This window comes from Lepisma saccharinum, chromosome 27, assembly GCF_977018435.1.
Source record: "Lepisma saccharinum chromosome 27, izLepSacc3.1, whole genome shotgun sequence".
Lineage (NCBI taxonomy): Eukaryota > Metazoa > Arthropoda > Insecta > Zygentoma > Lepismatidae > Lepisma > Lepisma saccharinum.
The window spans coordinates 11,661,026-11,685,680 of record NC_139255.1 but is presented as its reverse complement, the minus strand read 5'-3'; the positions used below and the strand labels follow the sequence as shown (position 1 = coordinate 11,685,680).

Genomic DNA, 24,655 nt, shown 5'->3' with positions numbered 1-24,655 from the left:
CGTCAGAGTTGTGAAAGCACCTACAATTGTTGTGTCGTAATTTCACTAACCTAGAGAGTTCTCAATGAAGACTTGCGCAGAACAAATACATGGCTAGGAAACATAATTATTAAACGCATAAAGTGTTAAAATGATATATGTCTGGAACAGCAATGTTGTCATAATAAATTAGAAACAATTCGAAAAGGAATACACAAATATCAATATCTGACATTTATTTTAGCTTCACAAAATAAAACAAAGTGTCTCATTGAAATAATTCTTGAAGCTTTCCTGGCGGCGAATGATGAAGATGTTTTCTCGGAATATCAAGAAGGTGATTTCCGGAAAGGCTTCGGATCCTTCAAGAGCTAACTTCACTCTCGTCTTCAATCCCTGAAGATGAGAATGACGTTAGCTCTCGAAAGTTCGGAAGGCTATATGGAAATCACCTGGTTGATATCCCGAGATAACATATTCATCAAAGTTTGTCATTGTCTGTAGAAATACGATTTAGTGTGTAGTTTGTGGAAATATTTACATCATGAGATGACATTACTTTTATGTTGTCTCGGATTACACTTACAATACGGAGAAAAACAAACTACATTTTCTAAAGTTTTCCATGCCTCATTTTTAGAAAGAAAATTATTGTCTACCTTACGAAAATAAACTTCTCGTACGACACTGATATCTTCATGTTAAAAGCGAAACCATTGTCGAAGTTTTCTTCCATCGTGTACAAGTGTTATGTTAAACCATTCAAGTTTCCATTAACGTTGTTGTACAAAGCCTTTCAATTGTCTATTTTAGAACGCCATGTACTAATGCCAATTTCATTCATCAATTCTACTCAGGAGGAAATTATTTCGAACAAAATTGTTCGTATAGTCACCGGCAATAAAAATGGAACACCTAGGTCTTAAAATGCTCTCTTCCTTGCAAGGCGTTACGTGTGTTGCCTAACTGTACGGGGGGTGAACAAGTTGTCATTAAAACTTGCTATTAAAATCCACTTGAGTTAGGCAACACACATAACGCCTTGCAGGAAAGCAAGTATTTCAGGATCTAGGTGTCCCATTTTTATTACCGGTGACTGTACATAAGAGAAAGTTCCAAGACGAATCGCGCCGAGTGAAATCGGGTTATCAGCAGAATTTTCCCTGGAAAATATGATAAAAAATGTTTATAATCCTAAATGGAACTAGATGAATTGATCCATGGACAGAACATTGTTGCTTGAATATCTAGATAATCTATAGATCATGAAGATTAGTTTACAAAATGAATGCATCAGGAAAGTGCTACCAGAGGAGACGAAGAGGAATAAATACCGGGATAACGTGGATGGATGATATTATGGCAGATCTACGACAGATGGGGATAAGGATTGGACAGATAAAGCTAGAAATAGAGAGGATTTGATGGTGGAGAAGGGCAAGGACCACCAAGGGTTTTAGAATCAGGGCGGTTGATATAATTGATGCCTAAATTTTTCCAACAACATGCAATTGAATTTATGTTTAGTATTCCTTTGTGTCAGTCCCTCTTTGTGTACGTGAGCTGAATATATAGAAGAATTACGTAGATTCGAACTCAATGTCTTCACTTTTGAATACGGACGTCTGCAGAATATTTTCCAGGGAACAACAAACTAGGTATTTTTTTAGTAGGAGGACAAGATACATTTCCGCCCTATAATAATGATGCTTGAGTGAAAGTTGTTCACGTTCATCGGAATTGTAGTGTGAAATATGTTGCAACTTAGGACATGAGATAGCTTACGGATATGCTCATTTATCTGTGTAATGTTTCAATGGACTAAATTGCTTTCTCATTTAAATATACTGAGATTCTTGTTGTGAATTACACAAGTGTTTTGTGAAGCTGTCCATACACTATTCAATATGTAATGGTACTTGGTGTTCTAGACAACGGGCAATTGGAAGGTGTTGACAACCTGTCAATGGAAAATCTCGAATGGTTTAACCATAGCCGCTGGTTTAACAAAGTACTCGTACACGTTCGTAGAAATCCCCGCCAGCGATTTCGCTTTCAAGATGGCAGTTTTCTACGATGAGCTTTCATTTAACGCAGGCAATAACTTTCTGCCTAAAATACGAGATGAAGAAACCCGCAAGAAATGTGATTTGCTATCTCGGTATTATAAATTTAATCTCGGTCGCCATAAAAGTTGCCATCCCATAAATGATGTAAATATTTACCAAAACTATACAATTAATTTAATTTCGATAGACATTTCGAAATTTCGTTTCATTTTGTTATGCTACAATACATTCTAGATATGGATGTGATGGTTCATATAATTTATTTTACGACTCCTTTTTCGAACTGGTTTTAATTTATTATCAGAACGTCTCTGCTCCAGAAAAAAATAACTTTAATGTTCCATGCGTCCAATATTTCTGCTTCCTTCCCGTGCATTTATTCTTTGTTTTGTATAATCGTGACTAAATGAATAATGGCAAGAATGTTCTTAGTATTATTCGATATTATTTATATATGTCTTTCTTATAAATACTTCCACATAGTCGTATTTTACAGCCGCATACTATCTTTACCACAGAATTATTTTACCAGTATTCTGTGCTCCCATGATTTCTTCAATAAACTATCACTGAACAACGTCGAGAATATCATTATTAGCAACTTCTCATAAATAAGAATTCACGATGCAGGGTCAAGCAGAATGGTCTCCCCTTTTTGAAAGACGAATAAAAGGAGAAACACACATCCTGTTCCAAATTGTATTTTATTATCAAAGAAATCCATTTTTGTCATTTAGTCTTCATTTTTTCCTGAAGATTATATCGTATAAATGTTTGCCCGCACGAGCTATACACTCCTGACGCCTCACCCTGAAGTTTCGCATTCATGGGCGTCCGGAAGGGGGGTGAAAATGAAAGTCAACCAAAAATGATGTATTTCACACATATAATTTCATTTTAGCCACAATAATATGTGTTAATTATTGCATGAACACCATAAATTCAAATTTAAGCAATGTTTTTTTTAGAGAACAACACTTTTTGGAGAAAATGTGCCTCGTTTGGCCCCCACCTGGAAAAAAATACCTTCCTTGCCCCTCCCTGGAAAAAATCCTGCGGACGTCCATGTTCGCGTTGCGAATGACATCCTTCAATTCTTCAATTATCTGCGACCTATGTTTGAAAACATCAGCCTCCAGGTATTCCCATAGAAATAAATTACAAGTAATTAGATCTGGTGACAGAGCCGGCCATGAGATGTCAGCATGTAATGAGATGAGCACAATCGCAGAGTCAACACATTTAAAATAGGATCCTGAACAAACGCAACATGATCCCCAGTCCACACCATGGTGGCAACTTTAATGGAATGTCCTGTGACGCTCAAGGATATACTAGTCGAGGGCTCACTGCCAATGAGGAATGCGAGGAGGCAGGTTACTCGCTTCAAACTTATTTTTTAAAGAGTTGTACGAGATTAATTTGAAAGTGTAATACTCAGAAGCTGGTTTTCATAGAATTAGGCATTACCTCCTGCATATTGCAACAACGCTGTTGTATTTATTTATTGCTCTCGCATATACACAGCCATTTAATGTTTTTCTATGCGAAACTCCCTTCCCTAACGCACACTGTGTTATAGTTACTTGCCATTATATGAGTCGAATGTCCCGGTCCTCGATGACCTACCACATGGTGTTATTCAAATAATTTAAGTAGGTACTTGGATTCCTCTGGTGTTTATGGCTTCTTAGCTGAATTAGTCCGGATGAGTCGTGTGCAATGAAGCTTTGAGGCAGATCGGGTGAACTGGGCTTGGGATAGAGACAGGCATTGGGAAATTCTGCCCCTTTATTCTGATCGAATTTTCTCACGTAACAATACACCACTATGTGCCTCCACCGGGAATCGAACCCGGGACCCCTTTATTTCAAGGCGACAACGCAACCACTGCACCATCGGGGAGGCCCTTGGTTAAAATGGACATGAATCAATAAATATATACTTAACCATATAAAAATCGGCCACTGTGGCGAAGTGGTCATTGTAATAGGTGGCGCAGTGGTGGCGTCGTCGCCTTGTAATCAAGGGGTCCCGGGTTCGATACCCGGTGGAGGCACATAGTGGGTTGGATCCCACCTTAAACTGTAGGTCCAGTCCCGATTAGCCTGTCTGTGCATAAAGTGGACTTAAAACACCAAATCAATCAATCAATCATTGTAATAGGTTATGAAACAAGAGTTCGCAAGTTCGAGCCATGGATAAGTCCTGGATGTATCCTTGTCCCTGCATTCATTCGCCTCTCATCATTCTAGCAAAGAGATAGAAAGCGAAGCAAAATAATCGAAAGAGAAGACAATGAATAGTCATTGATAATATTACTCAGTTATGTTAACATTTGCAAAGTTATTAACTTTTCTTACTTACAGTGAAAATAAATATTCTGGATGTATTCTGTAATTAAAACTTGAATTATTTGTATAGTCTTTGTAGATGAATTTTGGTATTTTTTTAAATTATAGGTTGCTAAATATCAGCTGCCATGTTTATTTACAGTTTAATGATAATGACACTAATTACAGTTTAACATTATTTGTATTTTGTATATTTTTCAACACAAAATATTTACTATTTTTGCCTATACAAATTATTGAATTTTAAATATTTAGATAAATGTAAGTGTTCTTATAGTTTACATATTACTTTTCCTTTTGTTTGAGCTTCACCCTATAAATACACAATTAAATGATTAGGAGATTAATGTACTTTCACCAAAAGTGATTCTGATATCTATAAAATCCTTATGTACATTATTTTATAAATTATTTATTTAAAGTGATTTAAATCAGTGATTTTGTTTTTCAAATCAACCTGATTTAAATGAATCCACCTCGAAACCAACCAACCCGCTTCAAACCTCAATTAGATGCAAAAGGTGTTGATCCACTTCTAATAATATGGAAGGGACTGGTCAATCCCTGGCTTTCTAGGATTTAGGCAGACATTTAAACTTTTCCGGTATGGGCCTCCCCCATGGCGCAGTCTTTGCCTTGTAATCAAGGGGTCCCGGGTTCGATACCCGGTGGAGGAACAAGTGGTTCGGATCCCACTTTAAAAAACTGTAGGTCCAGTCCCGATTAGCCTTACTGTGCATAAAGTGGACTTAAAACAGCAACTCAAACTCTTCCGGTGTCCACATGAAAAATATCTCTGTAAATTTCTCCAGAATTCACTTGGTCGACTACTTCGTCTCCAGGAAATCTTCAAGACTTACGTTTTGAAGTCCTTTAAAACACAAACTAAGCACGAAAATCACTGAGAAATCTGTAGTAATTTATTTTGGTGGCTGGAACTATATTATTTTGAAAAGTAGTTTAACCAAAGGTGGTCATAGTTGAGCTTCTAAGGCAATTTACAAATCTTTAATGAGAGATACATTTCTGAAATTAAAAGAAATAACTCCTGTAATTAATGAACAACATGTACCAAAAGGATATTTTGTAAAATAAAAAACCGTTACATGTGAGCCCCCTTGTGAACAGAGGTTCCAAAGGTGGCCCACGGCTTATAGTTGCATAGAAAATGTAAATTGTCATCAAGAAAACATATTTATTCATGTTTTTCTACAGTTCATTAGAGTCTCTAACTTATTTTCATGCATTACATACAATAACGACGAATGGTCGACCTCCGTGGCTGAGTTGTTTGCACAGCACCTACAACGCCAGCAGGTCCCGGGTTCGAATCACGGGCTGGGAATGGGTGTCCCTTCATCAATGTCATCACATCATCACTCATTCTATTCTTCGCGATTAGCCTAAAGTGCCAGAAAAGCGAAATAAAATATACCAAATGAGCCGTGTCCCACCTTAGGAACTCGCTTCTGGACCACGTTTTTAAACAAAAATAGATATCGTTGCTTTGACACAAAAAAAACATTTTTATAATGTAACTACATGAACGAAAATATAATTAACCTAGCTTTCAAAATATGTATAAAATATTAACGTTTGTTAATTCCAAGGACGTACACACACACACATTTCTTACTTATCTGAAAATAACATCGACGACTAATCTGCTCGCTCCCAAACACAATAACTTAATAGAATGGCTGCTGGCAACATTTATTTTTCTGCATGGTGCACCAGAAGGAGATTGGTTACATTAACGTAGTGCCATTTATTAGCTGTGTTAAATACTAATATGATTTTTGTAAAGTGGGCCACTTTGGGAACACGGCCTACCTTTGGCTCACCTACCTTATTTGAACCTGGCTACACTGTACTCAGTTGCCCCACGTAAGGTTTCTGATGAGGTGACAATTCAGTTCTTTAAGGTTCTACTTTAAATAATGGATGTGACTTTCAAAACCATGCAATGAATAGAAAATATGAATCTATTCATTTGATGTATTTGAAGTGCATAGTGGCCACAGACATAAAAATGGAGCTTCCAGCTAACCATCTCGTTTCCTTTTGCCATTAACTAAGAATAGTGTGCATGCATAATAACTACGTCTATTTACATTCTTCTTCTTCATTTTACAAAATTCTACAAGAACAGAGGATGAGTTAGGACTCAAAACACCGGGAGTCTACCGTATTACCTGCAAATGCGGGAAAGCATACATTGAGCAGACGGGTAGGACAACAGAACAGAGCTCTAAAGAACATCAAAGCTCCATCAAGTATTTCAACCCTGAAAAGTCTAGACTAGCAGAACATTCAATCAACGAGGGACATAGACAAGATTTCAGCAACACAGAAATCATAGCCAAAACTTCAAACTTCAAACTACTGGAACCGTATTATCAATAAAGCAATAGCCATTTATGAAGAAAAATACAATCTTAATCGCGACACGGGGCTCGAACTGGACCAAGCCTGGTTAGTTAACCAGAAACTCGCACGGAGCAGACACGCCACCCGATTGATCTGCCATCTAACTGGGATCCCTCTTCACGAACGTATATGCACCGGGTTGACAGACACTAGACCGGCCCCCCTCCAGGAGGAGCTTGGTATGTTCATGGTAGACCGGTTTCTGACCATGATAATTCAGAAACTGCAAGAGAAAATAGTAAATCACCCAAACCCCCTCATTAGAAACCTCTGTAAATATTACTTAAACTACCACCACAAACATAAAAGACTCCTACATGGGGCCTACATCAACCCCCCAGAAACAGAAACAGATAAAATGGACAAACCAAACCCCTGTCCAAATTAAAATCGACCTTAGGCTGAGCTTACATATTTAACCACAAACTATTAGTATATTAGTAGGTAGTTGTATAGAGTGAAAAATGGAAATAGGGGATCATCTGTTACTTTCTAGTTGTAAATGGATTTACTCCGGCCTCCGTGGCTGAGTAGTTATCAGCACTCTACAACGCCATGGGTCTCGGGTTCGAATCCCTGCCTGGGCATGGTTGTTTGTCAGTGACAATTCATCTATTTCATCACATCATCACTCATCCCCATCTTCACGATCAGCTATACGTGGCAGAAAAGCGAAGTAAAATATACCAAATCAATGAACCAATTAACGGATTTTCATAATATTTTTGTTTTTCTCAAAACTTCTGGAGGGTTTGTAGCCCCATCAGCTCCCCCTGCGTACGCCAGTGACTCTGGCTGTGCTGCAGATGTCTTGCTAGTCAGTTCCCCGCAATTGCTCAAAGGCTTCGGCTTAAGGGATCGTTGCCAGAGGCTTGTGTTATGTAAGACATTATTATGGTTGCCAGTGCAGCGCCTCTCGCAAAGAAACATCGTCTGAATGCGAAGCGTTTGCTTTGTCCCGGCGCACTTCAATTGTTCTCCCAGAGTTCCAACTGCGAGACACTCGGCTCTGCTAATAAACAAGAGAATGTATGAATACGTCTCGGGGAAAAAACAAAAGAGAGCAGCGGGGGATAATGTGCAGAAGGAAAGAGACTCTCTGCTTCCTCCCCATCTGCTTCTTATTGATCTACTTCTATCCAACAGCTGACACTTCCATTTCATTATCTCTTTGGCCCGGAAGGAGGTTGAAGGGGGGAGTTATGGAAATAAGACACTGAACGAATAAGTGGGTACCAGCGGCACTGACGGAATGCGATTTCACGTATTTGATTTGATATCTCTCGATGGTTTGTTGCTCACGTGCTTAGGCAATGGGAGATTGTAGGTTCGAATCTAGTAGCTGAAGTCAACGTTGACGATGATTGGGAATAATTGGGCACATACGTTTGTTATTAACCCGTAAGGACCAGGGCGACTTTGAAATATATGTTTTGATCATTTCTAATGAGTTCATGAGTTCACTCTTCTCAGTACCTTTCCAGTGAACTCTTCCGAAGGTTGGGACATTGATTCACATGCGAGACTTCTTATTTCTTCTCCCAGGCACATCAGACACACTGCTTGGGCAAATGTCACCCACACTCACGCCCATCCGATTCACTTTGATATTTCAACATGTTCCTCTTTATTTATTTTTTTCATATTGTTTTGAAGAGCTTCACCGATGGTGAAGTTGTAACATCGTCGCCTTGTAATCAAGTAATCAAGGTGTCCCGGGTTCGATACCAGGCGTAAACAATGGCACAGTGGTTCGGAACCCACTTTAAAATCTAGGTCTAGTCCCGTTTACACTATCTGTGCATAAAGAGGACTAAAACAGCAATGCAATCAATCAAAAATATTTATATAATTTATATCAATTGTATAATACAATAGAATGTTCAATCCTATTAAAATTAGTTCAATGGATGAATGTATTATTATTTGCATGCTTTAAAAAAATATAATTCGGGTATTTACGAAGCAATTTTGCTTGTGGATAAAATTTGCACAGCGCGTGTCCTTTCGGGTTTAAGAAGGGACACTTGCAAATTATCAATGGCGCATTTTGTGTGTCTTCTCTTTGTATTAGTGCAATTCTCACATCATGAGTAGCATTTGAAGTTATGGCTTCTTTGAGAGAAAATTTTCCTTGGTATTTCTAATTGAATTGAAAGACTTACTTCTTACCTTAGTGTAAGACAGGGTAACTCGTCTAGTTTGTGGAAGAGCGCTCTCACAAGTTGGCGTGGAACTCAGAGCGAGAAAGACTACTGTAGCGTTGTAACAAGAACGGATAGCTGGCGCACAGCGTTGCCAGCAACGTAAGCTTAAAATAATCGGAAATATCTATGAAGTTTTACACACATACTGAAATTCAAAAGGAACCCATGCTCACCACATTCAGCAATACTAAGGTTAGCGGATGACTGTCGGGGCGGGACAAAATTTACTTCCATACTAAAGTTAGGAGGAAAATAAGGCATTCTAATGATTCAAATTTGCAGAGAAAATGTTCGTCATTTACCTTCTTATTTTTTGAGGAAATATTCAGTAGAGAGCAGCGACTTTAATTTCCAGTAGTTAAAAGTTGACTTGTATTTTGTAAATGTATTTTCTTCGGAGGAGGAGTAGATATCGCAATGTACTACAAACACAAGGATCCTAAGTTAGTGCCGGTCCCCGTGGTGAAGTGGTTAGCACATCGCGCTATGACGCCAGGGGTCCCGGGTTAGAATACCGACCTGGGAATGGATGTTTGTGAGTGTCCATTCATCAATTTCATCACATCATCACTCATCCTCATCTTCGCCATTAGCCAAAAGTGGCAGAGAAGCGAAGTAAAATAAAGCAAGCCAATCCAAACAAATCAATCCTAAGTTCGTACCCTTAACGAGAGATGCAGCGTTATATATGTGTACCTTTTATTTTCTGTCGCTTTTCTGTCACATTTGGCTAATCGTGATGATGAGAATGATTGTTGATGCACTTGAACCAGGAATGTTCCATGGCAATGATCTCTCAATGCCCTTGGCCACCGAGGCGGCCAAGTGGATGTTTCATCGTTTATTTCACCATCCATTATCGTCACAAATAACCCCAGAACTAGACTACCGAGGTAGAATTACAAAATGGGAATATTAATAAGAAACAATGTTCTTTCGTGGATTAAATTTATTTTTGTAAGATAATTAGCTAGTCGATAAAATATGCTGAAATGTTATCTAGTTTAACTGTGGAAAATTTTGAAAATTGGAAGTTTAATCTCACGCTGCTTCGGACCATCTGTCCTACTCAAGTTGTCCCTGTTCCTTCCAACATCTGTTCATTTACGCACACTTGCGCAATAAATTAGAAGTGATTAAAGAAACAATCCACTCTGGGGAGTAGAGAAGTAAGAAACGAAGATTGTATGGCTTTTGTCAAAGATTTCAAATTAAATTAAAAACATCTAGATAAAAAATGCCGATAAAATTTCAAAGATTATAGTAGTATTTTTAAAGATGCCACAGAAAACCAACACATCATTCCATTACATACAAACTTATACACAGGCGCCTAAAATACTACACACATTTTGTGTATTGACACTCACAAACAAACACACTGCGAGGGTGGAAGCGAGATGGAGGCCTTGAGGAGGAAAGCTCCTAGTCTACGGAGCGGTCGCCAGCCTCCACAAGTATACGCGAGTTGCCCAAGCATGCTTAAGTGACAGTAGTTGTATTTCGGCAATAGACTTATTTTACCAATTCAAAATTACCGGGAAATATTTTAGAAATTCATATTTAAGTTTCAATGTTTGCAAAGCCCACCTTCGTGGCTTAGTGTTTTTCATAACGCCCTACGACTCCAGCGGTCTCAGGGTCGAATCCCGGTCTGGCTATGAGTGATCTTTGTGAGTGACCATTCATCAATTTCATAATTATTATCACCATCCTGGTCTTCGCGATGAGCTAAAGTGGCAGATGAATGAAGTTAAATAAATCAAAGCAATCAATCAATCAATTCATCCTAGCCCTCATAGTATCGTATCTTAATTTTGCTATTGCGTTACACGCACAATTATTATAATATTACTTCAAATACGAAGATTCAAATATTTATATATTTAAATGCCTTGAACGTAATAAGATCAACAACAATATAAAAAATGAAATCATAGCCGATTCAGGCCAGGAATGCACACACAAACTTTCTAATAACATATAGTAACCTCGGCAACCGTACCCGTACGTATCCTTAGACCCCAGAGGCTCTCAGCACCTCGCAATTTCATAGAACGATAGTGTTATTTTATTTAATCTTCTATCCGCTTTCATGTTTCAATCTATAGCGTTGCAGAATCTCCAAAAATGATCTACAATGAACAGTTTTCCACTTGCCAACACCATCCCATCTGTGAATGAGCCCATAGAACTGACTTGTACACAAATATATCTACCAATCTAAATGAAAGTGTGCACTAGTCTTCATAACCTCATCACATACAGTGTGCATGAGCTCTGGATATATCCGGCCATATATGGCTTTCTTTCTTGTTAAGCAGGTTTATATGTACCTACGTACTGCATTACGCAGGTCAATCCACACCCTGGTTGAGCCAGGAGCCATAATATCAACATGTATTCTTATCAGCGTGTATCATCTGCCTACACTGTCTTGCATTTTCTCTTTCATTTGATGCCCAAAAGGTTCTCTCCGGTTAGGAAATTTCACACCTTTTACTGTTACATGTTGTGTTTCTTTATGTCAGTGATTCCCAACTACGGCTGCCGCGAGATATTTTAGGGATAAACGAAAACACAATGAAAAACGAAAACAAAAAAGATTATCAGGAATTAGGAAGATAAATAGTACGATGCAATAGATACGTACTCTCCATCTCTAATCTCTATCCACCGATAATTTAGACTGGATTGCGTCACCTTTTAACTTCTCAGACATTTCGGAGGAAATAGATTTTACAACTTGCGAACGAGATGACTTCACTGATCTCAGCGCTGATTTCACATTCAAAGTTAAGTTCACGAAGAGTGAGGCATCATTGGCTACTTTTTGGCTTGGAGTGGCAGAGGAATATCCTAACCTAGTGAAGAGAACAATTGACGTACTTTTGCCCTTTTCAACTTTATATTTGTGCGAGCAAGCCTTCTCTGCTGTGGCGACAATAAATTCCAAAGCAAAAAACGAACCTTGATGATAATATGCATAGTTCGTTGTCAACTCTAAGACCTGGTATCAACATTTGTCCTCTAAGCATCAATCGCAAGTCTCGCATTAATAAAACGAAACTCCTTTGTGCTATGTCCATTGTACTAAACTGTATTCTATTCTGATGTTTGTTCCTTATATTATTTTTCAATAAATTAACAACATTAGTACTGGAGTAGGTATTTATTTTACGATAAAATTCAAAATGTTCCGGATGACATATTCCACTTCGATTTATGACTAAAAGTTGAAAAAAAGATATAAGAAGGGTACCTTAAATTTTTAATATTATTCCCAAGGGTGTCGGAACGTGAAAAGATTGGGAATCCCTTTATATGCTGATGACAGTACGGTTTATGCAGTAAGTAACATGAGTTTTAAGGCATGATTTAATGATTCAGTAAAGAGGGTAAATTTCTCCTGACTACTGCTCTCATGATCGTGAAAACACTCCCTATGCATACATTGCATACATTGCAAAATTTTATGTTTGCATAAAAGTATAGTAAATAAGAAATTTATGTTTTTATATTCAAGAAAACAAAGCATTTAGAAGTGTCAGATGAAAAAGAAAAAGCTATACAAGATTTAGAACAGGTCAATCCCACTTTGTGTGATTGGATCTATTCTCTAGGATTCCAGATATAGTTTCATTTTTTTCGTCGAAAATTGCACTTTTATAATGAACATCATTCTATTACTTTGAAGTGCCACTTTACTATTGAAATATTGTCTTCTATAAACTATATCCTTTCAATGCATTTTCTCTTTAAATGTGAATTTTTAACCACACATCCATGCAATTTGCTATCATTCCTTGAAAATATATTTTTGAAAAGTAACGGAGCTACAGTTAATTTGCTCAAACAGTTACCCAGTTAACATTAGAGTTACTGTTTTTGTTAATACCCTGTTATGGTTTCCGTGACTCTGGCAGTTACATAAATCGATGCCTTAACTGCAAATGAGTTATTTTTTTACTTTTACTGATGATCATCTAAAATTTACACTAAGCTTCATTAATAAAATAAACGTAGTTACTTATTTTATAAACTTACAGTTACACACTTGAAAAATAACTGGTTACAGTTACTCATTTTTAAAAAGTAGCCAGTTATAGTTTCTCATTTTATAAAGCAAATTATTAAAATTGTCGTTGATCAGAAAAAGTAACTTACTTGTAGTTTACTTGTAGTGTACAACTCCTGTGTGTGCCTAATCTACACTTACTTGTAGTTTGTTTGTTTGTTTGAGTTGATGTTTTAAGTCCGCTTTATACACAGTAAGGCTAATCGGGACTGGACCTACAGTTTAAAGTGGGATCCGAACCACTTGTGCCTCCACCGGGTATCGAACCCGGGACCCCTTGATTACAAGGCAATGACGCTACCACGGAGCCATGGGGGAGGCTCACAACTTACTTGTAATAAATACGTTACAAGTAACTGTTATTTCAAGACACTAATCCTTATTCGCGTTCTTATCTCGTGTTCTATTCTGTGTCCCAGAAATCTGTTGAGCCAATCAGCGCTGAAGGGGAGAGAACGGTAGAATGGGAATCAGCGGAGCAAAACCGTGCCCACGTGTGCAAACGGCTGCTAGCTGCACTCACTTACCCTCTCACGCTGTCATTTGTCGAGTCTTCTCGAGTCATCACTTGCTCAGAGACATGTTTTTCTTTCAATTGCTCCAGAGATTCCAGAGACAGAGTATAGACTCCATTTACATCTGCTACATACTGTTAATGTACCTATACCACTACACTTATTAATACACGTGGAATTCGTTCTTCTCGCAACTCTAAGTGAATGTCTTTTCTTCTCTCTCGCAGTTGGTGGTGAGGGAGATGAACCGGCTGGGGATGATGATAGATCTCTCGCACGTTTCGGTTCGAACGATGATCGATGCGCTGCAGGTTACGAAAGCTCCAGTGATATTCTCCCATTCGTCTGCGCATGCGCTCTGCAACAGTTCCAGAAATGTTCCAGACCACGTTCTTCGATTGGTGGTAAGTACCTTATTACTTGCATAATTCTCAACTTTGGATTTGCAACAAATTATTTAATATTCATCAGTAAATAATTCTTCCTGATGTAGAGCATTGTCTGCTAATGTCAATAACACGCAATTAGGTACAAAAAAATACAGCAAAACTTTTTCAAGTCGGTTCTCACGGTAGAGACAAGGTCAGATGTGAATAATACGTTTATAATCTGTGGCTCATAAAATGAAAATAGAGCTGCAAAACGTTATGTTATCTGTAATAATGCTTGTTTATGATAGAAGTGTATAATAGAACCTTGTTCAATGGATTAATTTTATTATAATGCATTGTAGCTGAAGTAACTTTTAAAATTCCTCTGTCTGTTTAGTTCTTTTGGTTTTGGAAATATCTTGCTCGTTCTATTGGTATTCCCGATGCATAGTGGTAAAGCTGTCGCCCTTTAATTAAGAGATCCCGGGTTCGATCCTAAATGGAGACGCATTGCAAAGTGGTTCCACTCAAACCCTAGGCTCAGTCCCGATTCTCTTATCTTAACATAAAATTGGCTTAATACAAACTTTGGCAAATACGGTGAAAGCATTGTCCATTATACCATGGCAAGTATGGTCATACCAAGGGCTAGGATTCTTATTAAATTAACAGTGGTCCCGTGTTCGAATCCCGTTTTGGGGATGGCTGTTTTTGTGAGTGTTTGTTCATCAATTTCATCATATCATCTATCATTCTCATCTTTGCGATTAGTCAACACTGGCAGTAATTTAAACCAAATCTGTCAACCGACCTTATGTAATTACATATATTTTCGTTTTCATATCTATAGAAAAATGTAAAATGTTGGCGTATTATAATGTTATAAGCGAGATACGTTTTATGTTATATATTTTGAGGTAAGTATTGTACACATTTTACGTATGGAGTACACATTTTTGCATATAATGTGGTGTTTTTGTCATTTCCGCAGCTTTCAGTGAGTAATGCAGATAAATTGTGAAAGAACATTCAAAATATGATTTTTGCAAAAAAGAATAATAATAATAACATTGATTTAATTGAGGTACGCTGTATTATTTGTTCGAATAGAAAAAAATATATTGTGGAATTTTAAGTGACCTCTCACGGGGTCGCGACAGGCTTATAAACTGTTGCCATGTATGTTATCAGATTACCACTATTTTTGATTAAATTTAATTACTTCGCTTTTCTGCCACTTTTGGTTAATCTCGAATATGGGGATAAAATGCTGATAACGTGAAATAAATAACGAAAATCAAAAACATACAGCACGAGTCCCTCAGAGAATCCTGTATGTAGGTTTAGGTGCGGAGCCTCGTTAGCCTGCAAGATGCAGTGCAGGGTGTAAAACTTTCCCCCCATCACGAAGTTTTCAATGTTATTTAGGATATTACAATTTCATTATGTCAGAATAAACTATTTCATTTTTAAAAAAATGTTTAGTATAATTAATTTTTACTGTCAGAAAGCTAAAAATAGCACCAAAGACTAAGAAAATAGTACTTATTAATATACTCACATATTTATGTATATATTTCGTATGGCTTGATTGATTGGCTTTAGTTTACTACCGATTTCTGCCACTTTTGGCGTAAGGCGAAAATGAGGATTGAGTTATTATATGAAGATGTTCATTATGAGACCTCGCAGAGAACATGCTCGGACCGGAATTCGAACCTGAGACCCCTGGCGTCGTAGCACACTATCGGCGCGCATGATTTGACAGAACAATGTTTAAGTAATAAGTTTGTAGTGGCTGAACATGGCACGACGTAAAGGGTACAAAATCGATGTAGCCAACATACGTACATGTTATGAAGATAAAGTTCAGTTTGGAATATATCAGTGCGGAGGACCTGAAGCTGTCCCCTGTCACTGATGTTGACAGTTAATTCAACATCCCTCCGCTCGTGATTACTATTTCATTCCATTTCCTTTAGTCTCGTCCCCATTGTAAGTCTATTAGATTTACATACAACCTTCCTAAATAAATGTTTCAGGTAGTGTTGTCTCGGCTCCAAGTACAACTTTCCCTACGAGAGAAATGCCAAAACCATCGAAATGGATGAAGGGGAGCAACTGAAAAAATTCCGATGCCTCAACAACGCTCCTCCTACCACGCACCTTTCGAACCATGCCCAGTTGTTTTCTAATTTTAACGTTTCACGGTAAAATATTTATCAAATCTTTCTCTAACTTCTACTTCTGGGGCACGAAAGAAATTCAATACGGATGTATATGAAGTACTTGTTTTAAAAATATGATCATCACATACCACATTTTATGATAATTTTATGCAAACACTGTATTGTATCTGTGGTATAATGTATCAATATCCATGTTGCTGGTATCTTTTCTGGTGTCATGGTTCGGTAGTGACAATAGGCGTGAGCAGCCAATTTCTTGGAGGGTGCATTAAGGGGAATTTCAATTGCCTATCTGAACACTTTTAGCCTAATTGTCATAATTTCATATTCCATTATATCAGGTTCAGTTTTTATACAACATTGGTGACAATGAAGTTCGACCAGAAAGGAATACGTGATTAAATGCACAGAGGCATAGGCGGTGGAATGGGTGACCCGCAGAAGTGACGCATGTGTGTAAGAGGAGGCGTGTGAGCAGGCAAGAATAGTGATCCCAGCATGTTGCACCCAAGGTCACGTAAAGAACGAAAACTGGGAACTATACGCGTGACATTGAACTTCGACCAGGCACCAGATCCATACGGGAAAAATCCAGATAGTGGCGCATTCGACGGAAGCATGACGTCACGGACACGATAAGGGAGTCCGCCGTATATAAGCGCGTGCTGTGCACCGAGGAACCGCAGTGCATCATCACCATGGCCAGGGGCAAACCTATTGACAACACCGTGAAGAGAAGAGTGGTGGAGTTGCAACGGGATGGACTCAATGAACGGGAAATAGGGCGCCAACTGAACTTACCCAAGTCAACCGTCCACTGCATCATCAAACACCACCAAAATACGGGTAGTACAGAGCCAGGTAAGGCCCCCGGTCGAAAACGCCTGCTGAGCGTGCGTGACCTACGGATATTTAGGCGCTATATCCAGACCAACAATCATGTTTCTGTGGCCGAATTACGACTGTGGACTCGAGAACGCTTTCACATTGAAGTGTCAACCAGAACCATTCGCCGTTAGCTACAGCGATGCGGTTACAGAGTGTACAAGGCGAAACGTTAACCCTTCCTTTCCATGTTGAACAAAGGCAATCGACTACGGTGGGCACGAATGTACCGGGGATGGACATTTCGGCAGTGGAACAGGGTTTTGTGGACGGACGAATCCATTTTCAATGTTGTGTACGGGAAAATACGGAAAACAGTCATTTGTCGGAAGGAGGAACAGAATGAAGCAAAATGTTATGCACGTCGGGTACAGAAACCTGCGTCAGTGATGGTATGGGGATGCATGACGGCATCTGGGGTTGGCCCACTACACGTCTGTGAGGGCATTGTGAATGCACACGCCTATACACGCATACTGGAGCGGCATCTTCCCACAGTGCGAAGGCACCTGTTCCACAGGCGGCGTCTCATCTTTCAACACGACAATGCCAGGCCTCATACAGCGCGGCTGACAAGAGAATGGTTGACTCGACATCACGTGCGAACTCTGCCATGTCCACCATCGAGTCCCGACCTCTCGCCCATTGAGAATGTGTGGCGTGTTCTTAAGCGACGTGTGCAACAGAGGGGACCCACGACAGTGGCTGCTCTTATCGCCTGCCTGCAGGAGGAATGGCACCGCATCGATGTGGAATACCTTGAACGACTCGTCCGCAGCATGCCCCGACGCATTGCCACAGTTATTCGCCGACGGGGCGGCGTCACACCATGGTAAACAGGATCCCCTCTAACAGTGGTCGAACTTCAATGTCACGTGTAGATGGACGAAAATGTTTTATTTTGTGTGGACACCATACATTGGTGCGTTGCAGCGGAAATTTATGTTTTCCTTTGTTCCATGTAGCCTGCTGAATAAAATATGTTCAACATATGCATGTGTTCTCCTTCTTTCACAACGCACTCCTATATTTGTGACTGGTCGAACTTCATTGTCACTAAGGTTGTACATGTTCTAATGCTTATTAGTATAAAAAATACTAGCTGATTGTCCAACGTTGCCCGGGTATTTATTAGACAGGAAAATAATGAATTCTAACTATAGTGTAGTGTTCTAGGACCCCTCTTGTTCATATTATTCGTCGATGACCTTACCGACCATCTCACAGCCGGCTCTCGTAATTACCTTCTTTTCGCAAATGACTGTAAGATTTTCAGAGAAATCTCCACTTGCAACGATACTCATCTTCTCCAGAATGACATAACAACGTTTCTTTTCATGGTGCCTGACATGGGAACTTACATTAAATCCTGAAAAATGTAGTACTCTCACCATGTCTCTCAAGAGGAATCTGGTAGAGTATATTACTTAATCTTTGGCAATAAAATCAAGGCAGTATCCTGCCATAAAGACCTAGGCATTGTTTTCGACCAAAAACTCACATTTGAAGAACATATTGCAGGCACCACAAGAAAGGCTATACGTTGCTTAGGCTTACTGTTCGTTTCACCGAAATTAGTGACATCTCAGCCCTCACCTTGTACTTAAAATCATTCATCTCCCCAATTATAGAATACTGCTCTCCCATCTGGTCCATGGCATGTCCCACTCAGGTCTACAGAATCGATTCTGTTCTTAACTTTTTCCTAGCTATAGTTCGTTACAGGGTTCCCTCATTACGCAATGTTTTAACACCACATCTTCTGTCCTTTCTAAACTTACAGACTCCCTATCAGCGCCGTATACTGAATGATTTTAGGTATCTTTACACAATTGTCAATGGCAAAATCCGTTGCAACACGCTCCTCCGGGAATTCCACTTTCGAGTGCCTATGCGCTCAACAGGCAACACAAACCTATTTTACACAAAAAAGCCTAGACTGGAAATTCAAAAACGATCGCTCTTTCACAGACTTCCCACTCAATATAACGACATCCCATCAAGTTCTGAAGTATTTTCTAAAAAGTAAGAATATTTTTACAACTGTGAATATATTCATCGATGCGCATATTCAGGTTGACAATGATTCCGCATGTGCGCAATGGAAAGTCATTCATAATGATACTAGCACTAAAATTAATGATTATCTTACTGAAATTTCTCAGTATTTCCCATGTAAATTTACAGTAGGAGACGTAAGGCCTAATTGTCAAAATTTATATCAGAATGTTACTAATACCCACAACAGGGAAAAGAGGCAGATATTTCTTAATTTAATAAATTTGTTCAGTGCAGGACTTTCTGTTTTCAATACCATGTCAGTTCATCATTTATCTCAATCAGTTAAAACTTTAGCAGACAATCAACATCATATCATCCAGGAAGTACAGAATATGAAACAAAGTCAAGTAAAGGTGGTCAACATTGTTAATGGGATTTTGGTAGTTTTAAAGCAATCAGTTTTGCATTTAAAAGAAGAATTACTTGCTAAGTTTTGTTACGATTATAATGAAGAGAGACATATAGTTGCCTTATTGCATGCCTCTGAGATGATTGAGCGCTTAGATTTTATAATTAAGGAAATAGCTTCAGGAAAGTTATCTTATCATATTTTAACTCCTAATTGGCTCCGTACATTTATTCAGCATCACCCCGATTTTAAAGATTCGCTTTATAAAACAGACATAGGATTATTTTATTCTTTGACCAAAGCATATTTGATTAATTATGAACCCAGTAGTAGATCATTTCATTTACTTCTTGAAACACCTTTAGTACAGATGAATGACATCGCTCCTATTTTTAGAGCAGTTAATTTAGGTTTGCGTAACAATTCTGGTCTCGCATTAGAATCCCAGAGTTAACTTACAGTATGCAACATAAGGTAAGTCCACGATTAGTACAAATTGTTGAGAGCGCATGCGAGCTTAAAAACTTTTTTATCTCTGCTCGCATAGTGAAGTTACCATCGATAGAGATGTACAGTGTTTGGAAGATTTACTTTTACACAATAGATCAGTTTCTTGTAATTTTGAAGTGAAATCTATTACTGACAATAAATTATTTCAGTTTATCAGAACACGTAATGGTATTTTAATATCAGGCTCAGGTCAATTTATTGTCATTCAGAATTTGAATAATAATTTGAACACCCACAGATCAATTCAGATTAACGAGGGGCAATCTATATTTTTTAACTATCAGGATTTTTCTCAGATTATTGTGGATCAACAAAATTTACATACAAGAATTTTAGCTTTTGAACAGGTAAAAATGAAGGAAGTTGAATTATTACTTAATATTCCCAAGAATTTATCTGATTTCACTATTCCCCAATGGACTCCGCTTGAACTTGCCTTAAAGCAACTTAATCAATCTATTAGTAAGGGCATTTCATTTCAGGAATTAGTTTTAAACCCTTTGCCCATGTCTATATAAGTATTTATTATTTGGAATTTATTGTTAACTATAACACTGGTGTATCATTTTTATAAGCACTATCAACTTACGAGACAGGTTCAATCAGAGCAGCACAGTAATAATTAATAATTTAAGGCAACACATCAATCATGGATATTAATATTTTAATTACGGTTGTATATTTTTATTTAAATTTTCCTTATTTATTTTCAAAGAGTTTTGGCAATTATTTAATCAATTTATTTTTATTTTATTTTATTATGATGAGGCAATTTAATTTAATTTTAAGAAAAGACAATGGAAATTAGTTTGGTTTTGTGTGCATAAACGTGAATTATATTTACCCATCCTTTGCAATTTCCTTTCTTTATTATAATTTTCCCTTGTTTAACCTAACCTGTCTATACGGAACAACGTGGACAAGCAATGCCTACATCAATCTTGGGCATTTTGTATGAAGGACTTCCGCAGAAGTTACCATGCAGAAATACTTATCACCATATTACAAGGAAGAAGGAAGCATGCAGACATTTTCTTCTACAAGACGACTATATTTTCCCCAGAAAGCCTGTATTCACCCAGGAATTTTCCAGTTTAGTGTCACAGACTATCAACGACACCTAGTGAAGGAAACAGATAAATTTCCCTCCACACTGTTTTACAGTTGGGACAAATTTTTCCCATCTCCCAAGTTTTACGGGTCATTTACCACACCCTTTACATTGCCCAAATTAAGTCAAGACGAAAAGCAATACAAAGAAGAGGAAACGTAGAGAGAATATATATTCTACGAGCAGCAGTTTCGGTCACAACAATAAGTACAGAATTATTGTTCAAATTGTGCTACAAGTGTTTTCCCACACATACACATGCAAGTTTATATCATGTGTATTTATGTGAATAGTTACCGTGCATTATGGAAAACAATACTTTTCCATAGCCCTTTTACAAATTTTCAGTTTCATACCATGCATGCTAGCCAGTTTCACATGCATTCTAGTTTACATTATATTACAAGGAGACGACAAGCGCCAGTTGTGTCAAATTATCCAACGATAGCAATTAGTGCGTTATTTTTTTTAAGAGAAAATTTTCATTATGGATAACCAAACGAACATGCAAGAAATAGACAAGCATAGCTACAGCACTTTCGAACATTTCAGGAAGCATGCTTTAGTGCCAATGTTTTATGCATATGTTTATCCCAAGCAGTAATTTTTTGTTCACTTACATGGAACATCGAAAGCGATACATTTATTCGCAGAACATTTTCGGATATATATCAACAGAGTAGACAGTTGGTGAATACGTGCAAGATTTTGTGTGCAGTTACACACGAGTAGGTACAAGGCTATATAAAATACAAACAGTTTTTGTGTAATTAATTGTGTGCATCAAGTATTTTTAATCAAACATCGGAATATGCAAGATAGCCAGTGAAAGTTCATATATTTGAAGTAGTCATGAGTGAAGTGGCTACACATTTAGCAAAATATAGTATATGTTGGTGTACCCAGGCTTTTTCAGGCAAAACAGTGCGATGTGAAACAGTGTATAGTGTGATAAGGTTACAGCGAACACCTGTGTTCTACATGCTTATCTACAATTGAACTTACGTCCGTACTTACTTGTGAACCTTTTACGGTTTTGTAGCTTATTTGAAGGGTCCATTTTGGGCTCCAATTTTAAGAAACAGTGGGAGAATCCTTAGATTCTCTTTAGAGAATCAAAAGAAAGCTATGTTTTGTTGTTGTTTTTTATGTATATATTTTGTATGTGTGTTTTTCTAAGAAAATACATGGAATTGGCGAACCTGGGTCATGTCAAGTTTTGCGATTTGACTTTTAAATTTTCAACAAGGAAAATTTTTCTCCGCGGGGGCGAACGTATCAATCCCTAAGATTGTATATTTATTTTTATTAAAGTCTCTCTGAACGCTTCACGTTGACCAGGGCATTCACTTGTTTTTCTCAGTTGTCTCAACCTCTGAGGCATGTTTACAATGCATTGTGTTGTGCCATGCAAACCTCCTGAGCATTCAGGAAACAGGTAATACTTCTGGTTATAGAGTCAGCGGTTTGCATAGTAGCAATTAAATAACACTATTCGGCATAGAGGAAGAGCTCGATGGCCTAGTAATATAGAGGTGAGACAAGCTGAGAGGGGACTGACTTTTGGGATTGAGTGGAGAGAGACGAGGTGGTCAGCAAGGCAGTAGGTCAGAAGTAGAACGACACTCTGGTCGACGAATTGGAGAAGCTTACAGAGGACTTCGCTTATTTGATTCAGCTAAAGACTTCAGATAGACAGGTAATTATCCTACACCCAGCCATGATTCAGGTTCAACGGTTCATAAAACCCAACGAGTGACCATTGTCTTTTCTGTAGATAAGTTCCTTAGTGTGATTTTGTACCTTTCGCATTGCCAAGCGTTAACTCGTCATGCCAATGACGAGTGGTCTCATCAAGAGGATGAATGATGAGTAGTTTACATCACCCCAGCAATTAATTGCATAAACAACTGGTTCAGATCCCCTCATTCTTTAGAATGACACGCTATGCGCTCAACACGCAACACAAACCTATTTTACACAAAAAAGCCTAGACTGGAAATTCAAAAACGATCGCTCTTTCACAGACTTCCCACTCAATATAACGACCTCCCATCAAGTTCTGATGTATTTTCTAAAAAGTACGCCTTTCGGTCAACCATCAGAACATATGTTGTTAAATAATATTTAATTGTGCTATCTTATTATGTTATTTTTATTTTTGTTCTTTTTTGTTCTTTTCATTGTTACTAATTTCAGTGTAAAATGGCTACGCGCTGTATCTGACATTTTCTCAATAAATAAATAAATAAATAAAGTGAGCTTGGAGTTGAGCGGCAGTGGGAGTGTCACTATTCAACTTACCGACCCCGTAAACTATGGATTCCACACTAATATCGGTCGTTTTCGATTATTTTTACATGTCACCTCCCCGTCCCAATCCTCTAGAGGTGCCATACATGTCTTGAAGTTGAACGGCTAATAGCACAAAATTACGCTGAATATGTTGTTTTCCACAGTTGGTTCTCGGGATTTTTTGGTATCCCTTGTTTTAAGTAGCAAAATATTATATTCTCCATGTTTCTATTTTCAAAATTTCAATGTACATCTTTTTCATCATTGGTTATACTTTTCAATGTATCTAAAGGTCGAGAATGTATTGAAGTATAGAACGTAAGGAACATTGTGCTCATTTGAAATCATAATGAATAATGTGGATACTGTGTTCACACGGAATAAAAGTGAAAATGTACAACAAGAAACATACTTACTCCATTAGATATACAGCAGAACGACAATTATACAAGCAGTTCGAACCAGGCCTCGTAAACAAGTCGTCTTTTAGATATGGCGCTCTAGTATGCTCTTGTGAACTACAGAACTAAAGTAGCAGCTGTACTATAACATTGTAAGAAGGGCGGTAAGGAGGCTTCGTCTGTCGCGTTCGTGCAATGGAAACCTGCGGCCATGTAATTTATGGATAACAGTGCAGTAAGTCATTGTAATCACGGCAGGAGAAATGGGAGGTGTGTCTGCGAAAAGGAGGAGACCTTTGCCAGTAATAATAAGTTATTCGATTACATTACTTCGCATTTCTCTGTTGATTTAATCACTTACACTAACAAACGATGATTCGATGAAATAGTGATAAAGGAAACACATTAATACATTAATACATTACACAGTGTTCGTACTACCTGGATTCTGGACACAGGCATAAATCTTCCAATATAACCAGAAAATATATAATATAATATTGGATTAACTACAACAAGATATAAAGCAATATTCTCCACATAATACATACCTTTCACAATATAAAGACGTTTCTTACAGGCCAAGACGAAGATGGGGGCATTCTGTTGAGATGGACCTAAAGGAAATCGGTAAGTATGGAAAAGATTGAATTGATCTTGCCCAGGATTGGGACAGATGGAAGGCTTGTGTTGCTGCTGTCATAACCCTTCGGTTTTAAGAATGCTAGAGAGTTAGCTAGTTATTTAACATCACTAGTATGCAACCTAACTCCTTGTCTGGTCTTGAAGGCAGAACTAATGGGTAGAAAGACCCTTCTTACAACGTGCACAGGAAATCGTGTATTGATGAC

General features: G+C 38.0%; 1 protein-coding gene across 1 annotated transcript in view; it reads left to right on the top strand.

Annotated features, from left to right (window-relative positions):
- LOC145980365 (dipeptidase 1-like) overlaps window positions 1-24,655 on the top strand; it is a 203,266-nt gene that overhangs the window by 131,228 nt on the left and 47,383 nt on the right. Inside the window, exon 8 of the mRNA XM_083113427.1 lies at window positions 13,860-14,036. Coding sequence (XP_082969553.1) covers window positions 13,860-14,036 — 177 coding nt within the window. The remainder of the gene's footprint in view (window positions 1-13,859; window positions 14,037-24,655) is intronic.